The sequence below is a fragment of the Otolemur garnettii genome, unplaced genomic scaffold (assembly GCF_000181295.1).
Source record: "Otolemur garnettii isolate 467f Iridium unplaced genomic scaffold, OtoGar3 scaffold00083, whole genome shotgun sequence".
Taxonomy (NCBI): Eukaryota; Metazoa; Chordata; class Mammalia; order Primates; family Galagidae; genus Otolemur; species Otolemur garnettii.
The window spans coordinates 8,069,089-8,086,906 of record NW_003852478.1 but is presented as its reverse complement, the minus strand read 5'-3'; the positions used below and the strand labels follow the sequence as shown (position 1 = coordinate 8,086,906).

At 44.4% G+C, this 17,818-nt stretch overlaps 1 protein-coding gene across 1 annotated transcript in view; it reads left to right on the top strand.

Annotated features, from left to right (window-relative positions):
• The window catches only part of KDR (kinase insert domain receptor), a 46,875-nt gene that overhangs the window by 14,829 nt on the left and 14,228 nt on the right, over positions 1 to 17,818 (top strand). Inside the window, exons 8-22 of the mRNA XM_023515989.1 lie at positions 277 to 391; positions 479 to 642; positions 2,586 to 2,742; positions 3,618 to 3,741; positions 4,450 to 4,558; positions 5,755 to 6,096; positions 8,208 to 8,354; positions 8,700 to 8,831; positions 11,361 to 11,467; positions 11,886 to 12,021; positions 12,376 to 12,480; positions 13,782 to 13,895; positions 14,685 to 14,773; positions 15,392 to 15,545; positions 17,377 to 17,474. Coding sequence (XP_023371757.1) covers positions 277 to 391; positions 479 to 642; positions 2,586 to 2,742; positions 3,618 to 3,741; positions 4,450 to 4,558; positions 5,755 to 6,096; positions 8,208 to 8,354; positions 8,700 to 8,831; positions 11,361 to 11,467; positions 11,886 to 12,021; positions 12,376 to 12,480; positions 13,782 to 13,895; positions 14,685 to 14,773; positions 15,392 to 15,545; positions 17,377 to 17,474 — 2,093 coding nt within the window. The remainder of the gene's footprint in view (positions 1 to 276; positions 392 to 478; positions 643 to 2,585; positions 2,743 to 3,617; positions 3,742 to 4,449; positions 4,559 to 5,754; positions 6,097 to 8,207; positions 8,355 to 8,699; positions 8,832 to 11,360; positions 11,468 to 11,885; positions 12,022 to 12,375; positions 12,481 to 13,781; positions 13,896 to 14,684; positions 14,774 to 15,391; positions 15,546 to 17,376; positions 17,475 to 17,818) is intronic.

The window sequence follows — 17,818 nt, the reverse complement described above, 5'->3', positions numbered from 1 at the left end:
GCCCTGGGGATGTAGAGAAAACTGCACTAGGAGTGAATGCTGGAGTTGAGTCCTGAGAAATCAGTAAGCTTGTGGGTGTGTAGTAGGAGGCTGAGAAAAGCAAATGCAAAGACAGGAAGACGCTGGACGGTGACCCTTCTAAAGGGAGTGTGGGCAATCTCAGAATTGTGCTGCTCAGAACCTCCCAAGGTCTTTGACTTTTCCCTTTAAATAATAAAACCAAATAACAGCAGTAAGTTGACATTTACAAGAATAATTATTTTTATTTTCTTCCAGAAAAACCTTTTGTCGCTTTTGACAGTGGCATGGAGTCTTTGGTGGAAGCTTCGGTTGGGGAGTACGTCAGGATCCCGGTGAAGTGCCTTGGATACCCAGCTCCTGAAATAAAATGGTAACTGCGCGAATAAGTCCACAGCATTGTTTCACATGAAGGTACAGGCTTGGCTGGTTCTCAGTCCTGAGAATTTTTTTCCTATAGGTATAAAAACGGAAGACTCATTGAGTCCAATCACACAGTTAAAGTGGGGCATGCACTGACAATCATGGAAGTGAGTGAAAAAGACGCAGGAAATTACACCGTCATCCTGACCAACCCCATTTCAAAGGACAAGCAGAGCCACATGGTGTCCCTGGCCGTGAATGGTGAGTTCATACGGGTTTCCTCTCTGCCCAAGATGCATCATGAAGAGTGTGACTGTGTCTCCCTAAGCCACCATGCCACCTTCCTTTGTCTCCTGCTGCTTGTCCGACACCATGACGGGGCCCATGTGTGTGAAATGATCCTGGGTGGGGGAGCTGAAGTCGATGTGAACCAGTGTGCTCTAGCGACGTTTGTGTGAGAGGCTGTGTAGGCCTGTGGTGTGGCCATCAAATGCAAGATTAAAGTGGATGGTGCAACTGGTGGCCAAATGCCGTGAGAGACGAATGCCTGCAGGGACAGTTGTGAAGCCCAAGCTCCATTACCGTGACCGTGCAGCGTAGGGAGAGCTGGGGTACCCTGCCTCTTTGGGCACACCTGGCATGCAGATGTGCAGAACTCTTCTCCTTGGATTTTGTGGGAAGCTTCTGGCTTGATGTTGTAGTTGGTGCAGCATCATGGGCACATTTCAACCCTGAAGCCTTTTGAAGTTGACACCATTGACTTGGTTGGAGTCTTTTTCTTTTCTTTTGACAGGGGTCTAGCATCTGACTCTGAATCTGTAAAGGGAAGATAGTACGTTTTTGATTTAGGGATGATTTGAACTTTGTTTTCTCAAGCTGAAAGACATAAACAAATGTTTGGGTGGGAGGAGAAGGATGTGTGGGAGGGACTAAGCTGACATAAAACAGGCTTCTTTATTGCAGGACTTCTCAGGACCTTGAACATTGCCATTCTTCAAGGGGAGAGACGTAGAGTATTCGAGGTTTAACAAATGTATATGACAAGAGTACTTTCCCAGTACTCTATTAATATCTTGTTCCAAACAGTTTGAGAGTCACATCCCCGCCGAGGTTTTGTGTTGCCTCCTGGCATGGTGTGTTGACACTTCAGGGTATTCTCTTATGATATGAAGGTGCTTCCCCAGGTGGTCTGTATGCCTGGGGAGCTTGGCTTAATTTCTCTTTTCAGGGAATATTTTAAAGATAACAGGTTCCAGAAAGGTTGCTTAGAAGCAGCTTGGGAGTGGAGAGCTAGGGGGGCGGGGGGGGGGGCTGGAAAGCTTGTAAGTAGGATGAGAGAAAAAAATGAACATGAAATAAACACAGGAAAATGGGCAGTGAGGACACATCTCATCAGTTTATGACGTTACTGAGCATCTGACTCTCCCTGGCACTTACTCCGATGTGAAATAAACTTAAAAAGCAGGTCAGGTTTTGAATGTATAATCTAGGGCTTTAGGTTGATAGCAATAAGGAAATAGTTGTGCACTAATGACTTTGGAGCCAAAAAAGAAAGAAAGAAAAAAAGGGAGACCAGTGAGGAGGAAGGGAGGAGAAGTAAAGGAGGAGAGGCGGTGAGAAGCTCTGCTGGTGGTGGCAGCGTGACTCCGTGAAGACTGACAACCTCCTCCATTGTGCAGTTCAGTGCTTTGGTTCAGAAGTCAGAGTGTCTAAGTTTGTTCGCTGGGGGACTTTGGGCAAGTCATTTAACTTTTTTGTGTTTCATTTTTCTTCTTTGTATCATGGGGACAGTGATGGTGGTTGTGAGGATTAAGTGACTTAGAGCAAACCACTTAGAACAATGCTGGACACGTAATAAATGTGTGATGTTATTCAGCCATTTTCCTTCTGTTGTCTCACTCTGATCTTGCAAGATGGGAGGACAGACAACCGTCTCTAACGCAGATGAGTGGAACGAAGGCACAGGCTTGGGAGTCTTGCCTGAAGTCATTTGGTTTATTCACTTATTATTATTAATGGCTTATTGTTAGTTTTATGAGTGTCGCTAGAACTCAGATCTGTTTCCAAATCTAGATGTTCTTTGAAATTGAAAGAAGGGTCAGAATCATGTGCTTAACAAAGGGTCAGCTTTAGTTACTGAAATCCTCTGCTTTTCAGTCTTCAAAGCTGATTGACAATCCAAAAGTTATTTTTCCTATGTTCAGTCCCACCCCAGATTGGTGAGAAGTCTCTGATCTCTCCTGTGGATTCTTACCAGTATGGCAGCACCCAGACGCTGACCTGCACGGTCTATGCTGTCCCTCCTGCGTACCACATCCGCTGGTACTGGCAGCTGGAGGAGGAGTGCCCCGCCGTGTCCAGGTGAGCAGGCACCACTCTTCCTGTCCTGCCATCTTGCACTTCTTATGGCCAAGCCATGCTGTGCTCTATTCTGAACCCACAAGGCTGTCCATAAGAAAGTTTCCCCACAAGTGGTACTCTGAATCGCCCTTCTTACTGTGTCTTTGGTTGGGATATCCCCCACGGGGTTAGCTAGCTCTCTCAGTAGGTTAGCCCTGATGTACACTTCCCCAGATGCAGGGCTGATCTGCCCAGGTGGCTGCCTGCCACTCGTGGGTTTTTCTCCTTGTACCGATCAGCTAGTGAGTGCCACATGGCTGCTTCTTGTCTGTGTCCCTGAGGAAGTTCTGATGGGTGTGAGGCAGACACGACCCAGCCCCAGCCCTCAGCTTCTGGGTCCCAGCTTATCACGTTCTAACACAAGCCCAGACATCCTCAGGGAAAGCACAGCCACGACAGCCGGCCCACCGCCACCCTAAGCAGTCCACTTCCTGTTGTTGTTTTCGAAAGGGTTGCAACTGGCTTCTTTCTCAGTGGCCGACCATTTCCTTCACAGAGGCTGTGGGGCCAGAGACATTGCTTTCAGAAGCCCAGTGGCTTCTAAGTTTCCTTTCTTCCTTTGAACTAATTTAACTTGAATTGTCTTGTCGATCCAATTTATGAATGAAGGTTTGTTCCCAGAATAGCTGTTTCCCTCCTATATCCTGAATGAGTCTACCTAGAACCTTTCCCTTCCCTACCCAGGCCTGTTTTTATTTGGCACCAAGTCTCGTCATGTGGTAGGCCACCTTGAAAGTCCTTTCTAAGAACAGAGAGACCAAAGTCTGACCCTTTTCCTTACTATTGATTTGAATTAAAGAAAAATTGAATTCTGACATAATCTGTCTTTCCTACAGCCAAGCTGTCTCAATGATAAACCCATATGCTTGTAAGGAGTGGAGGAGAGTGGAGGACTTCCAGGGGGGAAATAAAATGGAAGTCAGCAAAAATCAATATGCCCTAGTCGAAGGGAAAAACAAAGTGAGTTTGAAGTTTTATGATTTGAAAATCTCTCTCTTTAATGGAAGGGTGGTACAATTGTATGTGAGGCATATTGGAGATCAATAATCAAAGAGTCTGTGTAATAAAATGCTGGCATTTTAAAATCAGTTTGAAAACATCATTGGCTTTTAACAGTACTATTAATTTCTTAATAGCTTATCAGAAAAAAAATACCCATGTCATTCAATCATACATTTGTGTAAAGTGATTCTGATTTTATAAACAGGAGAATGAGAAAATGTGTATCATTATATGAAAACACACCATTAATTTCATGGTCTCCAAAGCTCATTTTACTTATGCAGATTTGCTACCCCAATCCAGAATCTGAAATGTTACAGAATCTAATACTTTTTGTGTCGACATAACACTCAAGGGAAATGCTCTTTTCTTCAGCATTATGAATTTTAGATTAGGGGTGTTTAACTAGTAAATATATTATGCAAATGTACCAAATCTATAAAAAAAACCAAGAAAAAACAAAAAAACCCTCAAACATTTTTGGTTCCAGGCATTTTGAACAAGGGATTGTCAGCCTTGTGATTTTGTAAATTTGAGAGTGGGCAGTGGGGAAGTGGGAGTGAAGCGGGCGGGTCAGAGCCGTGGGGGTGCTGCTGAATTTGAGTCTGAATGCACAAGCACAAACGAGCCGCGTTGTTTACGGTCTGGATTTGTGTTTTCCCACAGACTGTAAGTACTCTGATTGTCCAAGCGGCAAATGTGTCAGCTTTGTACAAATGTGAGGCCGTCAACAAAGTCGGGAGAGGAGAGAGGGTCATCCCCTTCCACGTGACCAGTAAGTCACTTCTCTGGATGGGGGGTCAGGTCACTGAAAGAGTGGGCAGGAGCTGTGGTCCTTGCCAGTCTCATGAGGGGCATGGCATTGAGGAAGACAGCTTAGATTGATAATGTGATGCTTTTGTTCATAGATTAAATGTTCGTAAATTAAAAGTTCATAACTCCTCAGCTATCTCCTGGGCCTGTGTGAAGTCAGTAGAGAGAGAATGGTTTCACAGATGGCTTAAACCACAAGCTCTGTGTCGTATCTGCGCCTCGGTCCTGGGGGTCTGGCTGGTGCTTGGCATGGGGCTGTGTCCCGGAGCTTGCAGCTCGACCGCGTGTGGGCTCTCCGGGAGTGTTCAGAATGACTTAGGAGCTGTGCCTTCCCAGTGCTGCTGGCTTTGCCTATGGTCTTTAATTTTGAAGACAGGCCTTAGCTAATGATACTGAATAAAATATTTTCTTTTCTTTTATTTTTTTTTTGAGATAGAGTCTCACCCTGTTGCTCTGGGTAGAGGGACATGGTGTCATCTTAGCTCACAACAACCTCTGACTCCTGAGCTCAAGTGATCTTCTTGCCTCAGCCTCCTGAATCGTTGGGACTACAGGCACCTGGCATGATACCCGGCTAGTTTTTCTATTGTTAGTGGAGATGGAGTCTCGCTCTTGTTGAGGCTGGTCTCAAACTTCTGAGCTTGGGCACAAAGAGTGCCAGAGTGCTTTGACTTACTAAGCACTCTGATTAAAAAATCACCCCTAGTCATCCCACCCAAAGTGTGTGGGTGTATTTAGTAACCCTTCCAGAGTGCTAGAATTACGTGAGCCACCGTGTCCAGTTGAATAAAACATTTTAGTCTGGGCTAATTGGTTGGAATAAATGTAGCTTTACCAGCACTGAGTGTTCTGTGTTAGAGAGGAGCTAAGTTTTTAAAAATTCTGTGTCATGATTAGATGCTCTGCTTTGGATTTTGTTTTTTCTTATCCCCGACACTTTGCTTAGAGCTCAGATAAGTTTATGTGATAAATATCTGGGGAAAATTAATTCACATCTCAGTCAAATAATTTTGGGGACCTGAACTGTCTAGCTTGGTTGTGTCCTTTTCATCGTCTGAGATTGCTAGAGCTTTTTTGGGTCCTTTAGAGCAGCCTGAAGATGACAGTGTGCTGCAGCGACTGAGGTCCCCACCCTCTAACTGTGGCTTTACATTTCAGGGGGTCCTGAAATTACTTTGCAGCCTGGCACCCAGCCATCTGAGCAGGAGAGTGTGTCTTTGTGGTGCAGTGCAGACAGAACTATGTTTGAGAACCTGACATGGTACAGGGTTGGCTCACCAGCTCTGCCGATCCACGTCGGAGACTTGCCCACGCCTCTTTGCAAGAACCTGGATACTCTTCAGAAATTGAATGCCACGATGTTCTCTAATAGCACAAATGACATTTTGATCATGGAACTCCAGAATGCATCCTTGCAGGACCAAGGAGACTACGTCTGCTTTGCTCAAGACAGGAAGACCAAGAAAAGACATTGTGTGGTCAAGCAGCTCACAGTTCTAGGTAGGGAGGCCGTCTGGCACTCCAGATCATTTCTAGAGGTGGTTGGAATGGCTGTGGTTTGGGGTTCTGTGCAAAAACTACCATTCTCTAGGAGCTTAGGAAGTAGAGCGTGCTTGAGGCAGAAAAAGGTAGCAATGGTGAAATGATATATTAAAAAAGAAAATAACATGGTTCCTTTCAACTCTGATGATGGGGTAACTCAAGTACATGCAAGGTATGAGCTTGAAACTGGAAAATTTCTGCCGTGTTCCTGGGCATTGGCGTGCACATTTGTGGAATGCCTGCGATGAACTAGAGAGGGTTCCAGAAATGCATGGTGGTGAACAAGATGGGTGGGATGGGAGCACAGGCAGCCCCTGGGAGGTCAGAGCACAGTGAGGTCTCTGAGTCCGTGAGGGCAGGATTGATCTCTACTTGGCTCCCTGTTGTAGTTCTGGTCACAGAACATAGCGGCACACACTGGGTGCAGCTTATACTGACTGCTGTGTGGAGACGGGGGTGATGGGCTGAGTTCAGGACCTGGACGAGTCCCTGCAAAGTAGTGTACACACTACTCACTGCCTTGCCTCTGGGCCATCCCATGTGGTCAGCTGTAGTTCAAGGTCAATGGGATGATAATTTTAATGAACAAATAGCTTCATAAATTCCCCATGGAGCCTCTCTGTACACCTTTCCAACCTTGTGCCTTGCACCAGGGATGGGCAGCCCTGCCTCTGCAGGTCTGTGCCGCTGCTCTGTGTGCTGCTCCCTCTGCATTTTCTTCTCTTCCCAGTCCCTACAATGAGTGTGTACTCTTGTTTTTTACTGTTAGGAAGGGGATCTGCCCAGGTGAGTTTATCTACACTGAAGTTTTAGAGGGATAATATCTTCCTCAGAGGCCTTGATATATTTTCAGAGCTGTCCACTGATACCTACTAGCATAAGGCTTACTGTGTTTAAGACTCAAGTGTCAGAAGAAGAGATATTTTGAGGTCAGGTTTCTCTAGGACCCTTCAGATCACAACACATGTATCACCGTGTACTTTCTGTTGACGTTGGTGGGTGGTCTGGTTTCAAACTAATGGGAAAAGTCAGAAAGAGATTGTGAAGGGATGCTGAGCCTTGCCACACCCAGGGGTACAGGGGTATGTGCTCACAGTCCGTGGATTTGCTCCTCTGAGGACGCCCATCTTTTTCCCTAAAATCTATTCTTAGAAATAGACTAGAATCCAGCACATTTGCTTAAACCCCAGTGTGGCACACTGTTGAGGTAATCTCATTTTGCTAGAGTGTTAAAGTGGATTTTTTCCGCATGATCCCTTTGGAAGGTCAGTTGATTTGAACAAGATATTTGCACAGCACTTTGATGATTTGGGGAAAGGGTGAATCTAAACTTTTCCTGTCCATTTGGACAAACACTCGAGGGCTTCATTTTCCTTAAATCCATGACGTTTCTTAGGAGGGCATTGTTTGGTTTGTTTGTATTTTAGCAGAAATAGCACTGGACCAATCTTTTGGACTTAGTAGGTTCAGTAAACAGTTAAACCATACCCTTAACTTCTAGGAGCAGTTAAACAATTGTGCCACGTTGCTTAACTGCCCCTGCACTTCAGTTATTTCACCTGTGAAGTAACACTGGGGTCCTGTTTTTCCTGTCACATAAGACTCATGGTGAGGAACAAAAATCATATAAACAAGTTTTTAAAAAATTTTGAAATAAATACAAGGTCTTCTTTGTTGAACTAATGGAAGTTTGGCACTTTCCGAGAAAAAACATGGCGGCATTCTACATTGGCTAGAACCTTCATGGGACGGATGTTTCCCTATTGGGAAGCCATGTCTGATTAGAGGAAAATCCATAAAGGTGACCCTGAACCTTGATGTAGCAATGTGGTTACCAGCTAGAATCGTTGACAGGAACGTTCAAAACACGAGTCCTCTCGCTCCTCTCTCTGACTTGCTTCCTCTAACCATACCCAGTGGCCAGTGCTGTCATCAGCCTCTGTGTATTTGCAGCTGAGTAAACACAAGCAACTGTTTACTAAGTTTAAACTGCTTTAAAAATGTATTGATACTAAAAATCATTCCCAGTTATAACTGTGTGTTCCATGATTTTCTTTTTATATGCCTAGAGCGTATGACACCCATGATCACAGGAAACCTGGACAATCAGACGACAAATATTGGTGAAACCATTGAGGTTTCATGCATAACGTCTGGGAATCCCCCTCCACAGATTACCTGGTTTAAAGATAATGAAACCCTCGTAGAAGACTCAGGTAAGTAGAATTTGTCTCTGTTTCTTTGGCTGCAGAGTTTTCCCAGGGATGTTACATAAAACCCATATCATCTCTCAATTTATTTTAAGGTTAAAAAGTAAGCAGCATTAATGTCTGTGGTCTGGCTCATTTCATAGACTTGGATTCAGAATATTTGGAGACTTGTTTAATTCTGTGGAAGCCCCATGGGAGATGAGTCAGCAGTAGAGCCTATGTAATTTTTCAGAGTTAGATAATAGCCCAAGGTGTGAAGGGCAGCATTTATATTAAAAAAATAAAAATTTCTGGAAAACTCCACAGACCACATCATTATAAATAAGAATAATCATGTTTCTCCTGCCTTAGGCATTGTCCTGAAAGACGGGAACCGGAACCTTACTATCCGCAGAGTGAGGAAGGAGGATGAGGGCCTCTACACCTGCCAGGCCTGCAATGTTCTGGGCTGTGCAAAAGTGGAAGCCTTTTTCATAATAGAAGGTCAGTGGAAAAACTAATCATAGGCACGTTGGGTGTGTGATTAGTCTGTACCTTATATCCACCCGCACACTTTGGGAGGGATGACTAGAGATGATTTTTAATCTTCTTTGTCCCCCATAACTTTTCTTCAAGAAGTGTGTATTCTCTGAGCCAGATAACATAATGAATGTTGTTATGATTCTGCTTGCATCCAATTTCCTATCCTTAGAGTTCTTACTATGGAAAAATTCTTAAAATATCTTCCTTGCCCTGATTCTTTGAATGGCTCAATTAACTTACCGAGATGATACCTGTATATTTATTTATTTGGAAAAATATTAGAATCGCTGCCTAGTTGTGAAGGTAAACGCCGTCCTATATTCGCAAGGGTTCAGAGTTTCCACTGAACTAAAGATAATTAAGATTCACTTGTGAACAATAGGCCATTGTTTTTCTGAAATGGAAAATTTTTGCCTCTTATCTAAATATGAAAGGAAACCTATATGTGTATGCAAGGAGTGATGTGAAATATGGCATTTTCTCAGATAGGAGAAGTAATTTGTGTCAGAATATTTTATCTTCAGAAGTGTATTCCTACATCTTTTTTTTAATAACCCACTGAAAGAACAATACAACTGCATTGTGAGGGCCAGGGAATGGCAGGCACCAGGAAGAAAGACGGAGGGGACAGAGGGAGACTTGCGGGTTTCAGTGAGCTCATCCCGACTTGTCTCTTGAAGTCTGGATTTCGATCCCTTTAATCTGTCCAGTCCTTGCCAAGTTGCATGGAGATACAGTGATGCGTTTGCAAATCTGTAGGCTCATTACCATTTCATAAACCGCACTTACAAATGCAGATTTCAGAGGACAGGGTGGTTTTTACGTTTCCAAAGGGAAACACATTCCCTTGGGAGATCCTGCTCCCTCACCCTTGGGTGCTCTGCCCCACCCCCTTGGCTGTTACAGGTGCCTCAGGAGGTAGCAGAGGCATAGACCTCGTAGCTCCTTCCTACCTGGAGAGAGTCCTAAGAAAGGAATCCTCCCACTAGGCTTCCAAACGTTATGTGAAAATATTCAGACATGAACTTGTATAGAAAATGGACTCTATGAACTTTTTACCTTTTTTTTTTAATTAAATGATAGCTGTATATATTAATGCAAACATGGGGTACAGTGTAGTGTTTTCATATACAATTTGAAATACTTTCATCAAGCTGGTTAACATAGACTTTATGTCATTTACTTAGTTATTGTGTTAAAACATTTATACTCTAGTTCTAGAAAAGTTCACTTGTGTGAACTTTTTACCCTTTGTGCACAAATGGACTTCTAAAATTCTAGTGTAAAGAATTACTTTGCTGAGACCACCAGAGAAACGAAACCTATTCTCAGCATACTTGGTCCTTGTCTCATAACAGGTATCTCTTATTTTGCGGACTAATTTGTTACTTAGCTTCTGCCCTCGGGAGGCACAGGGGCCCTTCATCCCCCTGCGCTTGCTCTTCTGATGGGAGAACCTCCCACCCCCGACCCACCCCCGTGATGATGGCTTCCATACCCCCTCTCTCTTCACTCTTAGTGGAAAACCTTCCTGCCTTTGCTTTCTCCTGCTCAGAGCTGTTCTCTGGGGTCTCGAGCATCTGAGTTTTCCTTGCTGACTCCTAGTTTTCTGTTCTCTTGAAACTCCTATTACCAGGCGGTGCATGATGTGCTCATCTCAGCTGTCTCTCTTTTCCTCACTCAGGCTCCTGCCACTCAGGGACCCAGGTAGTGTCTGTAATTGTTAGCTCATGTTGGACAGACCTTGTTTAACCCTTGACTGGACCACCAACTAGCTGTGTGTCCTGGTTCTAGCTGCTTAACCTCTCTGATCTTCTGTTTCTTCTTTTAAGACTGAAAGTTGAGAAGGTTAAGTGGGAAAATATATTATGGCAATGAGGGCACAGTAGGTATGTGGTAATCAGTAGCTTTCTAGTCGAAGGACTTCAATTTTTTGACTTCTTACCCGGCCCTTTTACAAACTCTGCATAACTCAAAATGTCGACTATCAGCATAAAACCACAGTTTTATTTCCCCAAATAGAAATGCTTTTCTCCTCTGTAGAACATGATCTGTTTTCTTCCCATCAAAGACTGTTCTTCCTCCAAACACTTTCTACATTTGTCTTTTAAGATATTAATACTTTTATCCTTTGTTACTTTAAAATTTTATTGTTGGAAGGTTTTGTGAGTAATATTTTGCAAGCTTTGAATTTCTCATTAAGAATCCTGTAGAGTGGGTGGTGCCTGTGGCTCAGTGGGTAGGGTGCCGGCCCCATGTACAGAGGGTGGTGGGTTCGAACCCAGCCCCAGCCAGCTAAAAACAACAACAACAACAACAATAAAAGAATCCTGTAGACTCATCCAGGTGAGGGGTGTGTGACTATTGTCCTTTAGGATTTCTCCAATTTTTCTAAGAGTTTCATGAGATCTTAATTTCATGCTGAACGTTGTTGTCTTATATCAAAAGATCTGAATTTCCACCTGCTGACATTCATTTGTGTCTGTTCAGGTGCCCAGGAGAAGACAAACTTGGAGGTCATCATCCTGGTCGGCACTGCGGTGATCGCCATGTTCTTCTGGCTACTTCTTGTCATCATCCTACGGACCGTTAAGCGGGTAACAAAATAATTTCCCTCTGTCTCACGCACGTTGGTTTTAATGATTAATGGAGATGACTGGGGCCCTTTGAGTTGTTTCTTCCCATTGTCATTGGCTCAATGGGGGCATTTTTATTTCAATACAATAACATTCTTGCCCACTTTTTTTGGCTGCACCTCAGGGCTTTAATTGATAGAAGCCACTAGAGGGGAAAGGGGCTTGGACTGTCTGGTGTAATTAAGATTTTAAAACTTAATTCTGAGCTCATCTGGGGGAGAAAGGGACACTAGAAGCAGGATTATAATAGAACCACTCTCAAACCCCGTGAGTGTTATTAGAAAATGACCTCAGGAATGAGGCTGCTGTAAACAGCAACAGGGGCGTAAACAGCAGGCGGGCGGCAGGGGGTGTTACTGGGGCGACTGATGCTTTCCAGGCCAGCGGAGGGGAGCTGAAGACGGGCTACTTGTCCATCGTCATGGACCCAGATGAACTGCCCCTGGACGAGCATTGTGAACGCCTGCCTTACGATGCCAACAAATGGGAATTTCCCAGAGACAGGCTGAAACTGGGTGCGTTTTTCAATTGCTATTATTTTCATATTGGGTTTATAAGGCCATCTCATCTCCCATTAGGATAATGACACATGTAGTCTATTCTGAGGTTGAGTTCTGGAACATTAATTCCATCTCTTGAATTTGGGGAATCACTCATGTAGTCAGTTGAAGCCGGGTCCCTATAGGACCATGTCAAACAGGACATTTGGAGAGCCAAGGAGCAATTATTAAATAATAAAGCTGAGACAAGGGCACACAGTGGATCACCCTGTTAAACTGGGACGTAGAGTCACCCCGTCTAGTTGGAATATCACTTTGGTGGTGTAATAATCAAGTGTGTTTTGTCTTTGCCGTTATTGTTGACTCCAGGCAAGCCTCTTGGACGTGGTGCCTTTGGCCAGGTGATTGAAGCAGATGCCTTTGGAATTGATAAGACAGCAACTTGCAGGACCGTGGCCGTCAAAATGTTGAAAGGTAAAAACCAAACTATACGGTGATGTGTCACTCTCTGTGTTTTATCCAGTCTCTCTATGTGATGGAGGCTTGTTTTGGTGGCTCTGTCCTTAGGTGGGCCCACCAGCCAAGCATGCAGCAGCCTGTATAACCCCACGTGCAAAGTGCACAAAGGCCCCTCCTTTGTAGCCTCACGCCAGGGCACGTGGCCTGGCACGTGGGGAGGGTTTCACCTCCCTTGTCTGGGTGCCCTTGTCAGGGCTCAGCTAGCACAGTTGTGCTCAGTGGTCCTGATTATAGGGGAAAAAATACTGTGGTTATGTTAAAATTATTTCTTAATATATTATGGGGTAGGATAATTATAGACCAACTAGAAACATGGAGAGGAATATAAAAAGCAAAAACATGTTCTCTGGGATTGGAATGTATAAAAGAACTTCATATATAAAAGATAATTTGCAAAAAAAGAATGAGTGTGCTAGGAAGAAAGGATTATGGGTGATTTCTTTTTAAATGAAAAAGCTGCACAAGTAATTGTCAGTCCTAGCAGTAATGGACTTTCGGTCTAGCTGTTCCAGTTTGGGGGAGTGATGCACATACAGCTTCTTACTCCCTCTGGGATGTGCTTTCACTGGAGACAGTGCTGCTGAACCTTGGCCCACAGGTGCGCCCTGAAGCCAGCGCTCCTTCTGCCTTTTCTGTGTGTAGCTGAGGGTGTGTGTGAGATTGAGGCAGCTCATCAGGGCCTGAGGTGTGGACTGTGCCTGTGAATCAGAGGGAGGTGTAGCAGTGTGTACAGGATCAGACGCACAGGCTTTGTGCTGTCAGCCAATGGTGCCAACTGGCCTTGCCAGCTGGCCCTTGTTAAGTTGCCTGAACAGATTGGCACAGATCGGCTGGAACATTCAGTGTAGCCTCTAAAACATGAGGATATTTAATACATGGTGTTGCTTCCTTATGAGGAAGCATTGAAATGATCAGACCTAAGAAGCACAGTAAGCCTGAAATATGAAAGCCCAGTTCTGAAGAAGCAAAGACTGGCCGTGAGCCCACGTGGATGTATTCTCTGCTTTGCAAAAAGACTTCACAGTAGATTCTTTTCTGTAAACATCTGGGTTCATTTAAGGTATGAATTTTATTTCAAATTAGAAAATAGGATTTACATTTGACTTATGAGGAAATTCACCTAGTCTGCAAATTAGGTCACTCGTTGTATCACCCTGAAGCGTAAATGGCACAGTGATGGGTGGTAGTGAGAGGGCGTCAGTCATCCCGAGGTGACCCCTGCACCTGTGATTTCCCTCTCTGCCCTGTGTCGGTAGAAGGAGCAACACACAGTGAGCACCGAGCCCTCATGTCTGAGCTCAAGATCCTGATTCACATCGGCCACCATCTCAACGTGGTCAACCTCCTCGGGGCCTGCACCAAGCCGGGAGGTGAGTAACACTGATGGTTTGGGTTGCCTAATCTTGGCACATGCTTCTCTGCTAGTATTTGAGGGAAATTATTTAACTCCCATGGCCTTGATTTTCTTAACTTAGAAAACTTCCCAGATTCCTACATAAAAATAGAATTCACAGAGGAGGTTTAATGGGCATTATAGTTAATTCTAAAGCTTCCTCTGAATTAAAAAATATCTCCCCACTATGATAGAGTTTGCAACTTGTGTAACTGATGCTCAGATGAGAAAACTAAACTTCCCAAAACACTTGAAAGCAAAGGACTTTAAAATCAGGTCCCTCCAAGTGGAGTCCTGTCAACTCAGTGCTTTCACTGATAACGTTTTTTATCTCACGACACACTTGAACCTATAGTTAAAACCTATAGTTAAACTTCCATGGCACAGTTAAATTATGTTGATCTAAAAAAAAAAAAAAGAGTGGAAAAAAAAGAATATACTTACTTCGCTTTGAACTTCTTTCAAAAATAGTTTAATGATCTTTAAAAATTTTCATGGCACACCTAAGAGCCACAGCCCACTGGTTGAAAAATCGCTGTCTTAAGTGATTGCATTGAAAGCAAGTAGATGGATTTTCTTCTGAAATTTTGGCTAATCTCATTGTGAATTGCTTTTGAAAAAAGAGCTATGACTGAAGGGGATGGGGGCAGCTGGTCTCTAAGTTTGCATCCTTCTTCTAAGGTGTTTTGGGTTCATCGAAATATTAAGCACTTGGTGAGAGTGAAAAACCACTTTGTCCTTTCCTGACCTGCTGTGCTGTCTGCAGGGCCCCTCATGGTCATTGTGGAATTCTGCAAGTTTGGAAACCTATCAACTTACTTAAGGAGCAAGAGAAATGAATTTGTCCCCTACAAGGTATGTTGTTTCCTAACTCGACCCTGGCAGTGTTATAAAATGAAGGAAACTCAAAGGGTACAGGTTAGGGGTTGGTTTTTGTTTTTCAGGCCAGTTTTTTAGTTGAGGTTCTGAATTTTGAGAAATCTCACATTACCTCTTGGCTGTTGTACTTCCTCTTTTACCTTCTGGAGGAACGTATGCTTGTCATGTTTTATTTTTGTGACCTTAAGCCACTGCCCCATTACAGAGTGTGGGAGTTGGGGAGAAGGCGAGTGCAGTCCAGGAAAGGAAAGGACAGAAGGAAGGCCACTCTGGGTCATTCTCTCCCCCAGCCATATTGGACCCTGGGGAGTGTAAGTGCCTCTGTAAAAAAACACCCTAATGCTGGAAGCTTGTCTACATGAACTTGAAATGAGGCATTTATCTCTAGAAGTTAAAGAAGGAGCTAGATGTTATGGAAGAAACCCTATTGTGTACAAAAATGTGCCCCAGATTTCAGCCCACAGACGACATGCTTCTACACCCGACGTCCTTTCTGCCCGTTTTTTAATGGTTTTAATTGTTTCCACAGTTCAGTGCTTTTTGGAGGCCTGTTCTGTATTCAAGGAGTTTGTTTGTTCTTTTGCTTCTTTATAGTCCAAAGGGGCCCGGTTCCGTCAGGGGAAAGACTACGTGGGGGAAACCCCTGTGGATCTGAAACGCCGCCTGGACAGCATCACCAGCAGCCAGAGCTCCGCCAGCTCCGGGTTTGTGGAGGAGAAGTCCCTCAGTGACGTGGAGGAAGAGGAAGGTACCTGCCAGGGCTCCCTCCATGCTCAAATCCGTTGCTCTTGCAGCAGTAGACGAGGTGACACAAGGAATTCAGTCATAGGAACCATCTGATACTATCTATCTGAGAGAGATCTGAATTTTTTGCCTGCCTCCATCCAGTCTCCCCAAAAGGGAAGTGTGGAAGCCCTGATGGAGCAGTGGGTTAGGTTGGGAGGCAAAGCAGTGGTAGCCTGAAAAACATGGGCAGCACAGGTGGGCTGGGCATCGGTGACAACCACAGCGACACTCTTGAAGTACTGGCTCGGCACTGCTAGTGGGAGAGGCCAAGGCCCCAGCCCCAGTGGTTCAGCCCGCGTTGCAAGCTTCACCAGCACACAAGGAGTCTCTGCTCATCACACCCAACTCCCCCACAGTTCAGGAGCCACCTGCTGCTCCTGCCCCCCTCACCCCGACAAATAGCTCCTGCTGCTCCTCCTCAGCGGGGGCTCAGGACATGCACTGTCTTTCTTTGGTCATGTTCTCAGGAAATGTTAGTGCTCTTTAGAGCTGTGGCCCAGCCTACTGTCAGGATGTCAGCCAGCTCTGAGGTACACTGCATGCCCGCTCCTCCCAGAAGGAGTGTAGGTGGAGATGGGGGTCCCTGGCCTTGGGCTCCTCTTGAGGAGTGAAGAACCCAGTCAGGACAGAGTGGGAGAAACACACTGTTTTCCTTGACATGGGCCTATACAGAGGACTTACACTTAGATTCTTTATCTTACAAGCTGAGCAGGTGGTGTGAGGCTAGGACTTGGACTAGGAGCACCTGGGGAGGTTGTCCAGGCCTGAGTGGTGCTGTCTGGACCGTGCTCCGTCCCTCTCAAAAAATGGCATCCAGTGAGCTAGAAATGTAAGGGATTGAGGCAGTGTGTTGGTGTAGAAAGAGCATTGGCCTGGAGTCTAACCTGCATTTCTACAGCTGGAAAATGAGGAGGTTTCACTGATTGTTCTCTAGGAGCCCTTTAGCCTAAGCATAACATAACAAGTTACTGAGAAAAAGGCTTGCAGACTTTTTAATACTTAGAGATTATTGTTACAACTAAGTTTTTGTTTCCTCTGGTATTTGTTCCCGGGAAAGAAGCCGTAAGTCTTATCTTATCTGACCAAAGTTAAGAGATCATTTTGAAACACCCATTGATGTCTTAGTGTTTATTTGTACCAGTTGCACTGAAGTAAATACCACCACTCCACATAAACTCATCTTTCTCTCCATTTTCCTGTTATCTCTCATTCACATCCTTGAAGGAAAAAACATCCTTGTAGACAAGATTTAATGTATTTACAGCACTTGTGTAAGTCTGAAGGTGACAGAAGAAAAAAACATTTTGGATATTTTTAGTTATCCATTGTAGATTGTAGTTTGACCTTTGGTCTTCATCCTCGGACAAAGCCTGGAGAGAAAAGATTCAATGACCCTGAATATTGGTTTATTTTTAGAGCTCTTGCTATAAAAACTATTGTTTATCCCTCTGAGTACACGACAAAAAAACAGCAGCTTAAAACAGCAAATTTGGAAATGTCCTCTTTCTTTTCCTGTTACCTATGCCAATTTTACCTCTGTTTCTACCTCCTGGATTTATTGGCTTAATTTGGATAAAACCAGTGGTAAAACCAGTATTTTCCCTAAGGTGTATGTTGAAGGCTAAGGACACCGGGACTCAGCAAACTTACAGAAGTTAAAGCATTTACTCCCTACTTCTATTTCCTGAAATTTAATCCCTGTGTCTCGAAAAGCTCGTTACTCTAACAACTTAGGAACAAACCACACTAACTGGTAGGAATACTGATCTCCATCCTCCTGCCTCTTTGGACAGCTCCTGAAGATCTGTACAAGGACTTCCTGACCTTGGAGCATCTCATCTGTTACAGCTTCCAAGTGGCGAAAGGCATGGAGTTCTTGGCTTCACGAAAGGTAAGTAAGCCAGGTCAAGGGGAAATAACTTGTCTCTCTCGAGATCACAGGTGTGGAAATAAGGTATCCAGTGATAGCCGTTGGTGTTTGGTTGGGATTGCAATTCTTTCCCCACTTCTCAGACTCTTAAAAGAGTCTGAGCCTGTTGTGGACATTCCGTTTCTGCTAATCAAGGATGGCTAAAGAGTTCCTGGAACTAATCTGTACAGAGATACTTACCTAGCTCTGTGGAGTGCTGGGCAGTGTTCTGAGCACTGAGGATACTTGATGAACAAACAGGATCAGCCCTCCACCTTCTGGAGTTTACATTCTAGTGGGTGGAACAAGCAATAAGTAACATAAAC